Genomic DNA, 16505 nt, shown 5'->3' with positions numbered 1-16505 from the left:
TGAACACCTTTAGGACGGAGGCGCTCGGGAAAACTAGAAGGATCCGATGTTTTAACCGGTAATAGGGGAACGAATTTCTCTGAAACCACATGGGCCGCAACTAGTGCAGGCGGTAAATTGCGGTTCGTTTTCAGTGGACAAGAGGGGTGTGAATGGGGCGGAAATGTAAGGAAGGTGCTTGTAATATATGCCAAACAAAATTGAGGGTACATTGTGGATACCGACTAAAAGTCGGCCATTTTCGTTGCATTCACTATGGGTAGGCAACAGATCAGCGCATCATGAGTTTCTGGCCGGCTCCGAATTAAAGCGCGCGATTTTGGGGGCCAGATATCAGGAACAAGGTATCCGTTGTAGACAGAAAGGGGTGACGAATCACCGAGAGGTCACGCTCGAATGTTTCTCCATCCATAAGTGAAGTAGGTATTTGCTTTGCTTTTCTCCATTGGTTCGGGCCGTGGTCGAAGGGTCCGCAAAACTCTGCGAACGAGAAGGGCCCGGACCGGGCACGAACTGCCTAGGGTCACCGAGAGGTCACGCTCGAATGTTTCTCCATCCATAAGTGAAGTAGGTATTTGTCTTGCTTTTCTCCATTGGTGCGGGCTGTGGTCGAAGGGTCCGCAAAACTCTGCGAACGAGAAGGGCCTGGACCGGGCACGAAGTACACTGCCTAGGGAACCATTTTACCGTACAGAACTGTCAAATACCGCTCCATCTATGAAACGAAGTTCTTTGCTTCGACATGTGCTTGAAGTTGGAACTGCTGAAGAAACCAAAAGTGTGAACAATTATTCACCGGTTCAGGACAGCAATTGAGCAGAAAAACATTTTTGCATGAATTTCCGGGAGTTTGGGGAGTCAGAACCGAGTACGATAGTAGCCATCCCTTAGCCCATCATTGTTCAAGATTCGCTCAAACAATCCAGATATGCTTCACTGTTTTTCTTCCACTCAGGATGCTGGCTAGTGGCTGTGAGGAAAACAAAATTTAGGGCTGGAAAGAATCACTATCGATTCATGAGAAAACTATTTGCTTGTCGAGACGACATTAAGTTGCAGGTTTCGGGTGTCTCTGTAACTGAAAGGATCGAAGAATTCTGTGGTGTTTAGAAGTGATATCGTTGTGCACAGCTGTTTGGAACAAGAAAATTCTTCGCACGGAGAGGCCATCTCGAGGTGCATTCGCGAAGCCAGCTGTTCAACGAAGGCAGAGCGCAACCCGCTTGAAGTCCGGTGGGTCAGGGAGAGGGCAATGGTTACCGAAAATGGCAGACCTGAGGACCTTCCAGCCCCGAATTCAAAGCACTATATATGGTAGATGGTCGGGTGAGAGGGATAAACCAGCCGGTTTTTTCAAGGATTTCCACACAGTCACCTCCACTATATGACTTGATCCGTTAAAGTAAAATATTCCGGCTGGTAGATGTGACGAAAAAGTGTAAAAGCGCATATACCAGGTCAGCAGTTCATCCTCAAGCTATTAAATGGCGGGAGGCTATTCCTGTCGCAGAGGACGTTTGTGACCGCGAACTCGGTCTGTTCTGAAGCATACTGATGTGTAAAACCCATTAGGTAGAGCCCTAAATAAGGCCGCCAAAACGCCTGCAATCGAGCACTGCTACGGTCAGTAATTTCAACTGGAACGTGGTTATTCAGGAGTTAGGGCCACCGGCAGGTCGTGCTAAGTCGAGTAATAATTGGCCAAAAATGTTGACCAAACAGCAAATCACCATTCGGTAGCCAATGAATGCCTTTTGACAGTTTTGTGTCCAGCGTGCGTCTGAACGTCCTAATGTTGTCTCCGCATATACTTTAAATAGTACACTCCGAGCATGTTTTTGGCCCGATTTTGGGCAGTCAGTGCATCTTGCTTTCCGTGGAAGGTACTTTTGCTGAGAACACCAGGTTGGGAGGACCAGACCGATAACTGAGCTGCGAGGCTCTACCGTTATCAGATTCGGAGAAATGGTCCCAATATGTCCAGTTGATTTAATCAGCTCCGCTAATTATTTTAGCGGAGCTGATTTGAAAAGGCGCAACTGCAGATCATTTAATCACTGACTCAGAGACTGAATGCCCAGAAATCAGCCGGTCAGTAGGACTTCAGTTTTTTCATGCGATGTACCCGCGGCCTCAAAGAGGGCACACTTGACTCCTAGTTCAAGTGGTGCGGAGATATGTGCAGAGCTGACGGAAAGTCTACTGTAGCTGTGAAAACTCGGCACGCAGGAGCATGGTATACAAGCTACCCCGCTAACTCAAGTTGAGGTCTACTCAATGTGGCAGATATTTGGTGATCAAATATCGCTGCTCAGCGTCCACCACATCTGTCCCATGCTGACCAAGAATACGATAAGGCCTACCAGCGTTTGCTAGCTTTTTCACACCTAGACCGATGACAGTTCAAGAATATAGTTTGTGTGTCCGCACTCCAATCACCCCAGGATGCAGAAGTCAGAGGTCGGTTGTCTCACAGAATTGAACGAGATATTGATATAATGTTGCAGAGCCTCACTGCCGTATGTCAACGCCTGATTGACCTGAAGTACGACACGGCTACGATGGTTCAGTCACCTACCACCTCCAACAGCTCTGTCTATGCAATCAATTCCAACACCCCAAGTGTGGGAAAAAGCCCGATCGAAAAAAGAGCAGATCCACGAGTTTATGGCCTTGCAATGAGTAGCATTTCGGTCATTATTGCCGGGTGAGGTGTCATAAGTGTTCCATGTGCGGTCCTCGTGACCACGAAGGAGATTTTGTCAGTCTCAGTCGTCACAACCACCTTCCCACCACCGTACAGCTCACAAATCGCGATCCAAATTGGGACGATGGCATTCAAAGTTGACTCTGCTTGCTGGTAATGGTGAGTGGGAACAGCACCTCGGTTCATTGCAGTTTGGTGCGTGCTCCGACATCATGCCGTTCAGTGGACGACCGTGGAAACGAATTGGCAAGTCGAATTTGAAGCCACTGACCACTGAACCTGCAATGCTACTGGGGAAAGGCTGAAATTGACTGGTGACTTTGATTGCTCCGTAACGTTCTACGTCTAGGTAGTTTAGGTAATCCGCTACCTTATGTCATGCCCAAACTTTTTCTCATGGGCTTCAATCGAATCCATAGTTTGAATCTGCTAAAAAAGCTGATGGACTTCGGTCATTTCGGGATTTAGTACTGCATAAGAACTGTGTTCTGCACACAACTGAAGCAGTCATTCACCATTGTCCATGCGTATGGAATCCAACACATGACCGCTTAATTGTTTCCCAAGTATGTTAAACCTGCTCATTTATGCATTAGGATTTCCGAGAACTACAACGATACCTGAGCCTCTAGCTTCGAACAACCAGGTGATTATCAACGGGTATCCAGTCAGTCAACGATCCTTCCGCCCGGTGACTCAGGACGACGCCAACCCCTCCACATTCTGCCATAGCAGCCTCTGGATCACCAGAAGTGCGTAGCCGGAAGCGATTGGAGAGTGATGGGGCGGTTAGCTCAACCACTGTTTGCATTTTGAATCCTTGTTTATGATACACAGCACGCATCGATGCCAAGGGAGTACAGTGTGAGAGTAAAAGCGGCTTGTTTTCCTGCTTGCTTCAGAGTGCAGGTATTAAAAGAAACCAGATAGACTGGTCGTTTAGGCATGAGGATCGATTTCGCGCTGCCTGATGTCAGCGCCGGATTACACGCAGACGTTGGTTTCAAAACCGATGAAGGCCGAATGGAGCCATTTGTAGTAACTGTTGTACAACGATAGTCAGTTGGGGCGTAAGCAGGCATAACAAACAGACATCGATCAACTTTCCACTTGTGAGACTGCTTCGCAGACGTTGCCAGACGAACCACCAGGTGATTATCAACGGGTATCCAGTCAGTCAACGATCTTTCCGCCCGGTGACTCAAGACGACGCCAACCCCTCCACATTCTGCCATAGCAGCCTCTGGATCACCAGAAGTGCGTAGCCGGAAGCCATTGGAGAGTGATGGGGCGGTTAGCTCAACCACTGTTTGCATTTTGAATCCTTGTTTCTAATACACAGCACGCATCGATTCCAAGGGAGTACAGTGTGAGAGTAAAAGCGGCTTGTTGTCCTGCTTGCTTCAGAGTGCAGGTATTAAAAGAAACCAGGTAGACTGGTCGTTTAGGCATGAGGATCGATTTCGCGCTGCCTGATGTCAGCGCCGGATTACACGCAGACGTTGGTTTCAAAACCGATGGCCGAATGGAGCCATTTGTAGTAACTGACGGTTGTACAACGGGTGAGTTATTAGTAGAGTGGAGAAGTGGAATGGAAAGTATGTAAAAGAAAGATGTTCGTCAGCAGTAGCCTGTTTCCGCCCAGCCGCACTGCTCTATACAGCAAATAAGGCGACCCAGCTGCTGGCACATTGTGACGGCCGAAATGACATTAGTTTATTTGTGAGTCAGCGATTCATGGATATACGTGATCCGGTATACTGCTAGGGCGCTCACACCTAACTAGAAGCATGATTAGGGTCCTCAGCTGAGGTCTTTGGCTCAAAAGCCTGATCACAAGGCAGCGGTGTTTGACGGGAAGTGCAAGCGCATTAACGTTCTTACAGAACCAGTCGCTACGTCTGTTCTAACCTCCAACCTGAGGGACCAGGCGACTGTGTTGATCAGATCCCAAACCATTCATAAACTTCGTATGGGGGACCGAGTGTCGAACGGACACCCCCGGTATAAGTCAGTAAGTCCGGGACGGTTAGAAACCGTCACACCATAGTAAGATCCAGTCTCCTCATGGCGGTTTAGAGTATGCCACTTGACTGCAATGACGGCATTGTGCGAGCACTATGTTTTTTCTTCACCTCTAACAAATGTCGGTTATTGCAAAATATTTCAACTCACCTTTTATAAAGCTTATTTGTAGCTTACTAGTATTGGGTTTAGTTGGCCGAAGAGCTCCCAGAACTCGACGGGAACAAAGCTGATTTGGATGACGATTGGAGAAAGGCGAAGAAAGCCATGCTCACAGCCCTAGATACTGTCTGCCCGAAGTCGATCGCACTCTCCAATGAACATTGAATCTCGTCACTATAATCAACTTTGTACTAAGCCAGAGAAACTATACCAACAAAAAGCAACTACGATGACGCACTCAACTCCCTTAAACGTTGAGTAGTAAATAGCCCGGGGATTGACAGAGATCACTGGTAAGTCACAAGAGCCCTAGAATTGCCGAAGGCTAACCCAAAATACGTGAACCTTGTACAAGCTACTCGGATCAAATGGTCTGGGGAGGGCGGGTCTTGGTGAGGGCTGGTGTTGGGTGGTGGCCCCACCCATCTTTCCGAAAAAGGTAGTACTTCATGTACCATCATGCTTAACGATGGACTGAACATTGAAGAATATTTCAGCTGGCCCCCATCAGCTTGACCTGTTGAGGGACCAAATGAACCCTAGTGGAACGTCAACGACAACGAAAGTCTAGCAGGCAGTCTCATTACTTTAGAGCAACAGAGTACCTGGTATAGGTAGTTTATATCATGCGCTCTTCAAAGAAGCTGGTGCGTCACACGTGGCTATCCCAACGGCCTCACTCCAAATATTCTGGAATGGAAGAATACTGGCAGCATAGAGTGCTCCGATGGTGGTCCCTGTATTCAAAGAAAGTGCAAGGGCGTTGTGCGAAGTCCACCGGGGCATCTTTCTAGTGGCCATCGCTTCCAAGGTTTTCTCTCGTATTATTCTACGCAGTTGGTACACCATTGGGGGAGTCAGATTCGCAAGAATCAAAGGGGGTTTTGCCGTGGCCTGGGTTGCGTCGATCACTTGGTGAGGGTAGTACTTCATGTACCATCATGCTTAACGATGGACCGAACATTGAAGAATATTTCAGCTGGCCTCCATCAGCTTGACCTGTTGAGGGACCAAATGAACCCTAGTGGAACGTCAACGACAACGAAAGTCTAGCAGGCAGTCTCATTACTTTAGAGCAACAGAGCATCTGGTATAGGTAGTTTATATCATGCACTCTTCAAAGAAGCTGGTGCGTCACACGTGGCTATCCCAACGGCCTCACTCCAAATATTCTGGAATGGAAGAATACTGGCAGCATAGAGTGCTCCGATGGTGGTCCCTGTATTCAAAGAAAGTGCAAGGGCGTTGTGCGAAGTCCACCGGGGCATCTTTCTAGTGGTTCTCTCTCGTATTATTCTACGCAGTTGGTACACCATTGGGGGAGTCAGATTCGCAAGAATCAAAGGGGGTTTTGCCGTGGCCTGGGTTGCGTCGATCACATATTCGACTATTACTCATAATAATCACTCACCTGTAGCACCCTTTCGGTGCCTAGCTGCCATGCCACACGAAGGAGGCACGAGGGCTGAGACACTGCCAGGTTGCCCAAGCCTAGACAGGGGAAGTCGAGAGGCAGAGGTCGGGTTCGAACCACGGACATTCCGGTCAGTAAATTCACACTCTAACCACTTTGCCCATCTCGCCCCCTTCGACTATTACTGGGACTGTACCACTTTCCGACGGTTTTACTCCGAGATGGTTCAGTAGTTAGAGCGCGAATTTACTGACCGGAAGGTCCGTGGTTCGAACCCGACCTCTGCCTCTCGACTTCCCCTGTCTAGGCTTGGGCAACCTGGCAGTATTTCTGGATTAAACCGTTCAAAAATTCAAACTATTTGAAATGACCTAAATAGTTCTGCTGCATAGTTCAGTGTGCTCTTCAACTTTGAAGTACTGCTGCAAGATTGGGTGAGATCAGACCCAAACTTCACGCTTGTAGGTGAATTGATCGATTTGTTAGATTGGTTCGTTTATCAACGTTGATCCCGGCGGAAGGATGAACCAACTTCCCGAATTGGGAAGGCCATGGCAGCGTTTTCCATCTTCCGGTGTTTGTGGCGCTGATGTGATTTCAGCTTGGCTGTCAAGGGTAGTGTGTAATACCACAATCCGATTTATACCACTTCATGGACCAGAGATATGGCGAGATGGCCCAAGTGGTTAGAGCGCGAATTTACTGGCCGGAAAGTTCGTGGTTCGAACCCGATCCTCACCTCCACTTCCCCTCTCCAGGCTTGAGAAACTTGGCAGTATCCCAGCCCTCCTGCCCCCTTCGGGTGGCGTGGCAGCTAAGTACTGAAAGCTGGACGATGTGGTCGCTGCGTTCGAAAGATCTTAGGGGGCTTCGCGTTTGACCATCGGTGCCTGCGAAATATTGCGTGGGTTTGGAGGGGACGTATACCGGTTAGGCCGTAATTTTCCTCCGCTCGAAGACTGCTTGCCAGTCAACTCAGTTGCGTCTCTCTGTATGGTGACCGCCGAATGCAACAAATCAATAATTGGTGACATTGACATGGCTTCGTCACGTAGCCAATAGCTGCCTTCTTCGGGTGGCATGGCAGCTAGGCACCGAAAGGGTGCTACAGCTGAACGCTTTCTTTCTTTCTTTCAATAGCTGCCTTCGATCAAAGTCATCACCTTCACTTTGTAGCTCTCACGTCCTGCCGTACTGGACAAACAGGTTTATTCGTCGATGCACAGATTTGACCATCTCCTGCAGCGCATGGTTCTCATTCCATTGTTATCGTTATTCTTGGTGAACGACGCTGCAGCAGCTGAAACCACTGCAAATCTGAGCACGGTTTTGGAGCCGAAAATCCGAACTAGCCTGTCTGGTGGTTTTCAACTGTTTAGTTAGTGTAATTCAACTCGCCACTGGAGTACACTTGTTTCGCCAGCACCCCAGCCGGGGGTGAGGAATCTTGTCTGAATGAGTCATTCATGTATTTTCTGATGGTGCCCATTACGTAACCACTGGACGCAAATACGGCAATCCACTTATCCCTGGTGTCAACTGTTGTTCCAACTTCCAACTCTACTGCGGCAGATTCTGAAGCCAACACTGCTTTAGCTTCTAGCTGGCCCATACAATCTCATTTATGGACACCTAACTGGATAGCACGGGAAAGGTACGTAATAATTTTGATTACGCGGGAATCCTCGTCTAGTAGACTAGTGAGATTAGACTACGACGTAAATGGACTTTGACGTAGTTTCAGCGGCATGTTGCTACTCGGGGTAGGAACACGCGACCTGATGCGTCAACGCCGCTTATCATCCTGGACACCGACGAGATTACCCCAACGTAACCCAGGTTCCTGAGAGTCGTGTTTCCTTCCTCAGAAGAGGCGCTAGGCATGTTCAAACGCAAAATGAGGCTAGGATATTAGGATTATTTGGGACATTTCTCCAGAGAATGGGGCTAAACTCGTTCGTTCTTAGAGAACTGTTCACAGCTATGACTGACACCGTTGACTTAGCGGACAACCTCCGAGAAATCTGAAAGACTCAAGGATGCTGTGTCGACGACCTGTGATAAGAGTACGGTTGTGTTTGGGAACATCCGGGACACCGTGTGCAAACGTTACAAGCTGGAGCATGTAACATTCCCAAGTTCGATATATTTGATGGGATTAAAAGAGACTTGACTGACTCTAAAGTAAACCTGAAGGGCGTTGCAACTTGATTGGACAACCATAAATAGAGAAACGCGCCAGCTCATATGCACATCCGACGCTGACGAAGTGTGTGACAGCGCTTGGCGCAGAGCGACATTGTCCCACTGCGGATATGAGAATACAGGGATATTAAGTTCCTTCACCACAACGACCGGAATATTTCGCCAATTGGGGACACTTATCCATTCTAGGAGATTTTAGTGCTTCTTTTATCGACTGACTTATGAACAGCTGCATAGCCGGAGCTGATGTGTACATGACCGAACGCCACATGACCTATATATGTGTGTGCAGGAGGCCACCACCTAGTGCTCTCACTGTTCATGCTTTCATGTCCCTATGTCGCACTCCGAAGGACCACCTTAGTTCAATGCTCAGCTCAAAACATATATCGGGAAACGTAACTGCGCCTGTCGTCACTTCACAAACACGAGAGATGGTTACAGCCAGATTGCTTAGTTTCCAACTATCAATTGTGTACCGAAGTACAGTGGTTCTAGGCTTTGCAGTTCCGTTCATCGAGGAAAGGGGGAATGAAGAGTGACAGTCACGCGTCGAAGACGAAAGTTGAAGTCAATTTGCTCTATTTGTCTGGTGTGTTAGGGGGTGAGAGAGCTACTCAGTGAAAACTGCAGCGGGTGAGAGGGCTACTCAGTGAAAACTGCAGCCTTGATACAAGATAGCTATTGGCTGCCTGACAGTCACAGCTGTCAGTTGTTCGTTGCGGGGTCCCAATCTGGAGAGACGTCGGATACCAATACGAGTGAGTTGATTATTTAGCGCCTCCATGCTCCACCTCCAAGCCACGAAATGACCATTACCGGGGCATCTATAGGGTTTGGAGAATAGGTAAGTGGAACAGGTAACTGGTTCTCTAACCTTCACAACTTTTAGGGTGTGACCAGCCAGTTGAAGTATTCTGACCAACTGTCGAGACGTTTTTGCCATATATCGTTGGTAGTCGGTGGTTTCACTGACAAGCGGTTTTTGAGGACCTGTTGAATGAACCAAATGGGACAACTTTTGAACAGAGTTTTTTCTTCTCTCATTTTTTCGGCATTTCGGATCCACCATTCTACCGTCTGCGCTGATGCTCACTCTTACTTGGCCTCAAGTTATGCGTCGAGTAGAGCTGTGTTTTCAACAAAAATGAATGACACCAGAACTTCGGCAAAGCCGTGGTCCTATCAAAGACCCAATGCATAGAAGGGTTTGGCGTGGCTGTGCCACACGTAGAAGCCTCTCTCTAATGGCCGTTGATATCCAGTATGCGATCACTAGGCGCTGGGGGAGCACATTCCGTTATATCTATTTGGCTTCGCCTGTCGTTGCGCACTGGGCTTAGGACGGGCGAGATATGCGAAAGACCCCGTATAAATTTCGCCGATGGTGCCTGCATGGTTCCCAAATCTCCAAATATGCGGCACCGTATTATTACTCGTTTTCTCCGAACTGTCTGTGTTCGAAGACTTGAAGGTTTTGACCATTGGTGCCTAAGTAGAATGATCGAAGTACGTTGGAACGGTAAGGTATCCGGTGAGGGTATCATGGACTGTTTTTATAACATTCTGTGCCTCTGGGCCTAATCCAAAGTCGAAAAATAGTGTAATTTTACTCGAGGTTCAAGAATTTTCCTCGAATAGCTTAAAAACACGGAATCACATGATGGAGGGCATTATACTATAATCCAGCGGACATGTCAGATCTGCCGATCTACGTCCATATACATAGAATTGATATGTGCAGGGACTAAATTCCAATAACTAATAGACCTCTGATAGAATATCTCCGACTAAAACATGGCTTTATCCAACAAAGAACTGAGGCTACTGTGCTTGGAACTACACAAACCCGGAGGCTCCACGAAAGGAAGAAAATATTGCTCGTCACCCACATGATTCATTCGATGTGCAGCTTTCAAGTCAGTGTTCGATAATTAGTATTCAGGACTTAATCTGGACAGTCATAGATCTACGAGTCCGCAGATTCATTGCACGCCGTATTTACAGAAGCCCAGGTAGTAACCTGGACAACAACCATGTGGTACATCATCAATCTTATCAATCGGAAAGTCCGGAATACAGATACAAATCTCCGGGATAACATTCCACACGGACCAGCTTCTCCTTCTTACATGTTTGAAATAACCATGTGGATGCTAGGTATGGTTGAGACAGTTCAGTGGTTGAGGTGCGAACCTACCGATCATAAAGTCCGTGGTTCAAGTCCAACCGCGGCATCTCGACTACTCCTGTCTAGGCTTGGGTTGCCTAACATTATCTCAGCCGTCGTGCTTTTCTCCAGTTGACATGGCATCTATGCCTGCAAAGGGTAAAACAGCTAAACGATTATTATTTTATAATCATTACTTCCTTGAATTCGTTAAAGCATGTTCAAAGACTGTACGTCCTGAAGTGTGACTACATTTTTGTGCGCGCGGAGCACATGTGGGGAGGCTGGTTAGCTTTTCTAGGGAAGCTTACCTCTCTGAGTCCTTTTCAAAAGCGAGAAAAATGTCTGCATATCCCAGGTCGACCAACTTCTCGCTTAGAGAGACGTGGACACCGGGGTTTTGGAGAACTTACGGTGCTCGCCTCAGCACTTCAATACTAACGAAAGTAAACAAAAATGAAGAGAGTACGTATGCTCGTTTCACGCCACTGCTTGTAGAAAAGCTTTCGGAGATTTCTCCAAACACGCTTACGAATCCATAGGCATGTGAACACCGCATTGACGAATTTTAGGGGCACACCCCTGAATCCGATCAACAGGCCACATCTGACGGCAGTGAGACTTCTGGCTATCATATGGAACACATCAGACCAGCCAAGTCGTTGCTTCAGGTCTTTCTGGAAATGGGAAGCTTTGAATAAATGTCCGAAGTAAGGCGACAAAGATGGTGACCGGTTTTCATGGTTTTCCTTGTAGTCATCGTCTGGAGACTTGGGACGCCTACTCACTGGAAGTTTGTTACCTAGGGATCTTGTGCAACTGGAACAATCCAACAGGAATTAGTTGATTGGGTCATCGCTTCTAGCACAAAAGTTTCTCTCCTCTAGTTTCCGGCTTCACAGTTAGTCAATGACGGGAACCAAATGTCCACGGCACAAAACTGAATAACTAGACCGTAATGCTCTCCCAAGAGAAACGTATTTGATTTCGAACGTGGGTTTTTGTTAAACTCTTGGGGTCACAACCCGTTGGTTCTTGGCAGCATCTACAACTGTAGCTTTTTCCCTTTAGCTTTTGTGTAAACGGGTCTTAACCCGTTGTGAACGTACGCGCCATTTATTACGTCTCAACGTTTACTCAGAACAATGGTAAGTCGCTGTCCGTGAACGTATTACAATCTAGGCAGAAATTTAGGCTGTTATTTATTTTGGTGACGTTTTATACGTCTATCTCGACTTCTTTAGTGATTCACGATATATTTTCTCTTCCGCTCAGTTCCTATAGGGGTACATCGGAACACGCTCAAGCAACTTTTCTGGTGCCATTGCATAGTCGCTTACATACCAAGTCCAAGCTAACTAGTGTGTCGAACACCTGTCCGGTACTTTTTATTGGACGGGTGTGAAATCACAAGTGAAAGCGAACCTTATTGTTAGAAGGCCAGCTGTAAAAATGCAACTCACTCTTATGGATTTGTCCGTCCTGAACTATTCAACCAACGGGAGGTGTGCATATTTCTTCCTTTCACAACCATTATGGCATATATAGGCCGGCGTTAATAAATTCGGAGTAAGACAGTTGGAAAATAGATGTTCGGTTGTGCAGCAAAGACTTCAGTTGAAGAGTGCCGGAACCATCGATATTAGTGTCGTAGTCGTGTATCAGTTTGCCGAGCGACTGTTCTGTGAAAAGAGTGCTGTTTTCTAATCGTCATCCACATATGAATGGATGGATACACTGATAGATAGGTCGGTGGGTGAATAGACGGTCAGACAGGTAGACACGGACGAACTAACAATGCTCAGTGAGTCCTTTTTGGACAAAATTTTGACCTATCCTCATCACCAAATGATTATTGCTGGGAACCGTTGTAGAGCTGAAACTTATGCACGGAACAAATATGTGCGGGTCGCCGCCCTGAATGAGGTCTTGGCAGTCTCGTTTACCGACTTATCGGTATAGGCACAGAATAGCTGAATTTTTATGCAGGGATGTACGGACGTTTTTATTTTTAGAAGCATTCATAGCTTGACTGCAAATGTCCTCAAACGAGAACCCAGTTTGGAGATTGTGATATGCTGTTAGGTGAATGTGAACAAAATTTACCAGGGACAGAAGACATGTTTACAGGCAATATACAGGCCTGAATGTGGTGGCACGATTCGTCCCTAAACTGAGCTTCAGGCCTCGTTCAAGCAAGTGAAAATCCTTAAGTGGGGTGGGAATTATTATGGAAAATATGACACTTCAAGGTGACAGGAAGCACATGGTCACCAATTGCGAAGGCAACTGAATTGATTTAGTGTACCAATGAAAAATGAGTTTTATCATCTGTGAAAAGATTCATTAAACACGTTTTGGTATAATAGAATCATGTATCCCAGAACAATAGGGGCCCTATGGAGTGCTGACTGTTGTAGTGAATTAGTGTGAGAGCAGAAATCTAAATACGGAGTCCTCTAGCTCGCGCGTCTATGTTCATACGAGAAGGAATACAGTTTTCGGCCTGTTTATGCAAGAACATTAAGTTCACAACCATCAGTAGATTTTTCTAATTCAGTTGCAACATTTTTGGTTCACTGCTGCGTATTCATGCAAATGAAGTCTCCACCGAATAATTTATTCACCGGAAAGGACGTCTGCAATTCATTTGGCTGGGTCTCCTAGTGATGCGTGCAATACGGATCTTAAGTGCAAGTCCCCTGTGGAAGTTTAGGATAAATGCATTGCTTGCTACTGAGTATTCCAAAGTAATTCCTGTTCACTTACTTGGTGCTTATGACAGCCATTCTCACCAACTCACTTTGTCAACTTCATCGAACTCTCTCTTCTGGTGGCATCGCGCGATTCCAATTGTCTATGTGATTCGATGGGTCTCGTGATCTCAATGCCTCCGCCTCATAGCGCCATTTCGTACTATGCGCAGTGTGTAACTTCGATAATCTACCTCGCGTCGAATGTGAATAAGTTTTGTTTCTGTCGGAAAGGGTGCTTCTGAAAGGGACTAGGTCAGTCAGAGCAACATTAACAATGGAGAATCACGAGTCGTCGATAGAAGGGCAGGGTTGGCAACAACTACTAGCGACAGATGTGATCTTAGGGATTTCCTGGGAAATTGTTCTCGAAGTAGGCGAAGTTGTTCCATTGAGTCTATACTATAAGAGTTCACTGGTCTGTGACGTCGTACTCAAAGAAAAGATGTGTTGGTTGATAAGTTCGTCAGTAGCAGAGGCTGTGTCCAAGTTTCAAAAGATTACATCTTTCAGGTGCGACAACTATTTTAAATCCTTTTTAATTTAAGCCAGTGATTAATCGACTGAGACAAAAAAGGATCAATTTGCTCATTACCAGAATGACACTCATAGCCATTCTCCTCTTCAAGCCGAATTTTCACATGGTGCCGGTGAGATCTCTCGTTGTCGCAGTAGTTCAGACCTTTGTTCTGCTAAATTTGTAGCTGATTCGTCTTATTTTTCCACCTAAATACCTCCACTTTTTTGCTATTGCAACGGTTTTTATTCCAAGTTACCGGATTATTGCACTCAGCTGTTCGTGGCACAGCCAAGGCTTGGACGGTTACATCCTTCAACAATGGGTTAAGAGAATATGTGAATTTTCTTTGCTTGCCCCAAGTTACACTCCCTTTTGAAGTACCTTCATTGTGAGCAAATACAGTGTGGACAACTCGAATTCCGCAAAGTTGTTTTGACAGGTGGCTGATGTCAAAATGGGCGATGTCACCCAATAAAGACAGGTTATCGCTCTTTGGGTGTGTGAATAAACGGGTGTCTGTTTGATAATGCACACACGATGTAGGTGTTAAGTCATTGGATTGCAAATGTCTCGACTGTGCAGAGATCACAGTTTGGAAAACATGGTTCCCAGTATCGTTGCTCGGTTTATGAACGTACAGTACTTATCAACGACTGACTCCTAAATAACACGGATGTATTGAGACCTCTGTTAAAAGGTATACATTTCCAGCCAACTCGTACGAGATCCTGGTGATATCGATTTGGTTGGAGAGGAGCATGCTGCGATACTACTGTAATGGCATTCTCCGTTTAGTCGATTCGCACACCTTTGCAGCATCCTACCCTTGGGTGAAATTAAGCCCGTTAAAGTACTCCTGCACTTCAATGCCAACTCAACTGGCCCATATACCCTATAAGTAACCAAACCTGCCGTATCCTTTAAGTGGTGAGTAGATTTGTTTATGTTGAAATTTCCCGTCCTCCTATCATCAGCGGTCTGTCGGCAACTTTTGAGTCAAAGGTGTATTGCATCCCATTTGTTGCTGTCCATGATTGCTCGAAGTTGTTGACTAGGAAAGCCGCTTATAGTTCATACGGAAACCTGCCTTTTTTGTTTTCAGTTTGCAATGCTCTGGCTTCTGTCCTACGTCACTGTCATGGTGTATGGTTTCGCGGGTCTGTTCTGTTTGGCAGCTGGCCTTTTGTATGTCACGGAATTAGTCGAGGAGTACACGGTGACCACGGGTAAAGTCATCCGCTACTTGATTGTTTCTGAATGCTTTCTGCAACTGGTTGTGTTTTTCACTGACCAAGTAACTCTGGTGACGACTGTTGTGGGACTGTTTGCTCATGCTTTCTATTGGTCATTGCTGAAACACTTTCCCGCCTTTCACTTTGGTTCTGTGCCATTCATAGGTAGTCTAGTTGCCTGTGCTTTGCACCACTTTGCCGCCCTTCGAATGTTCAATTCGTCTTTCCACACGTTCACCGAGACACTCGCCTACTTTACTTTTCTCGTGTGGGCAGTTCCATTCATGTATCTAATCTCATTGTCGGCAAACGACTGGGTGCTACCACAAACCGTCCCATTCAACTATCAAAACCGTGAGCAAGAGCCGTTGTTGTCTTCCGGTCAGGACATGGTCTCGGCCTACTTAAAGAAGAAACGGCGTAGTCTTTACGCCTTGCTCTCAGCTGTTCGAGACTATCTGCCATCACTAACCTCAAAGAAGGGTTTCTAATTCCACTTTCCTTTCATAGTGCTGCTCTCCTCCCACTGCGCGCACGATTTACCACTGGTCTTTTGGATCTCAAAATTTTCTTCGCTTCACCAATTGTACATACTTCCTTGTTTTCTTTTGTTCCCTTTCTGCAGAAGCAAACCGTTTCGCGTTGTGTGCGTTATGACTTGGTGAACGCACTGTGAATACGCACTTTCATACACTGTTTACATAATGCCCCACCTTCGCCATGGTGTTAATTTTGTTCTTTTGCATCAGAGTTCCTGTTATGGATCATCGAAAATCTTTTTATCGAATCGCCTCGTCATAATTACTGCCATCGACACTGGTTTTGCACTTTGTGGAGGAAAAAGTGCAACCATAAAAAACCTGATGGTCAACTTTCGAAAACTTTTATTTGACAGTTTTGACGAACTTCTCGTGAGTAGTTATGGTGTTCATAAGGACTGGATTTGATCATCTCTGAGAAGCAATCCATCACATATTTCGTCCAGATTTGGGAAGCATCAGATGGATTTATCAGGAGTGATAGGTTAGCAATTTTCGCCGTCTCTCCTTACCACTAACTACTTTTGCGCGCATGGCGAGCAAAAATCGAAATAATCCTCCTGGCCTAGCAGTATTTGCCGAAATTTTACCCAGTTCTCGATTACATGGCCCTCGGTTTTCTAATGCGGATACGCTTCTGGATATGAAATCGAGGAAAATCATTAAACTAGATCTTGTCCTAGCTGGTGCTTGCATTGGCGACGTGGTGGACAAGTGCACTTGCTCGGCATGTCGCGATCAGAGCGAGATTAGTGCAGTTTTTTCTGGTACTTCCTCT

General features: G+C 46.4%; 4 protein-coding genes across 4 annotated transcripts in view; 2 read left to right on the top strand and 2 right to left on the bottom strand.

Moving 5' to 3' along the window:
• The window catches only part of T265_11809 (hypothetical protein), a gene marked incomplete at both ends in the record, with an annotated part of 18484 nt that extends 15773 nt beyond the window's left edge, over positions 1 to 2711 (top strand). Inside the window, one exon of the mRNA XM_009178577.1 lies at positions 2445 to 2711. Within this exon, the coding sequence (XP_009176841.1) occupies positions 2445 to 2711 (267 nt within the window). The remainder of the gene's footprint in view (positions 1 to 2444) is intronic.
• A 4972-nt stretch (positions 2712 to 7683) lies between these two features.
• On the bottom strand, positions 7684 to 7920 carry T265_11808 (hypothetical protein; the record flags this gene model as incomplete). Its single annotated transcript, XM_009178576.1, has 1 exon — positions 7684 to 7920. One exon carries the CDS (start codon positions 7918 to 7920, stop codon positions 7684 to 7686), a length of 237 nt encoding a protein of 78 aa, XP_009176840.1.
• Positions 7921 to 10792: 2872 nt separating this feature from the next.
• Positions 10793 to 16505, bottom strand: part of T265_11807 (hypothetical protein) — a gene marked incomplete at both ends in the record, with an annotated part of 32943 nt that continues 27230 nt past the window's right edge. The window contains 2 exons of the mRNA XM_009178573.1: positions 10793 to 10833; positions 11264 to 11360. Coding sequence (XP_009176837.1) covers positions 10793 to 10833; positions 11264 to 11360 — 138 coding nt within the window. The remainder of the gene's footprint in view (positions 10834 to 11263; positions 11361 to 16505) is intronic.
• On the top strand, positions 15058 to 15679 carry T265_15547 (hypothetical protein; the record flags this gene model as incomplete). The annotated part of the gene is made up of 1 exon (XM_009178575.1): positions 15058 to 15679. One exon carries the CDS (start codon positions 15065 to 15067, stop codon positions 15677 to 15679), a length of 615 nt encoding a protein of 204 aa, XP_009176839.1.

The sequence above is a fragment of the Opisthorchis viverrini genome (genome assembly GCF_000715545.1).
Source record: "Opisthorchis viverrini unplaced genomic scaffold opera_v5_595, whole genome shotgun sequence".
In the NCBI taxonomy this organism is placed as follows: domain Eukaryota; kingdom Metazoa; phylum Platyhelminthes; class Trematoda; order Opisthorchiida; family Opisthorchiidae; genus Opisthorchis; species Opisthorchis viverrini.
This window is presented reverse-complemented; position numbering and strand designations above follow the sequence as displayed.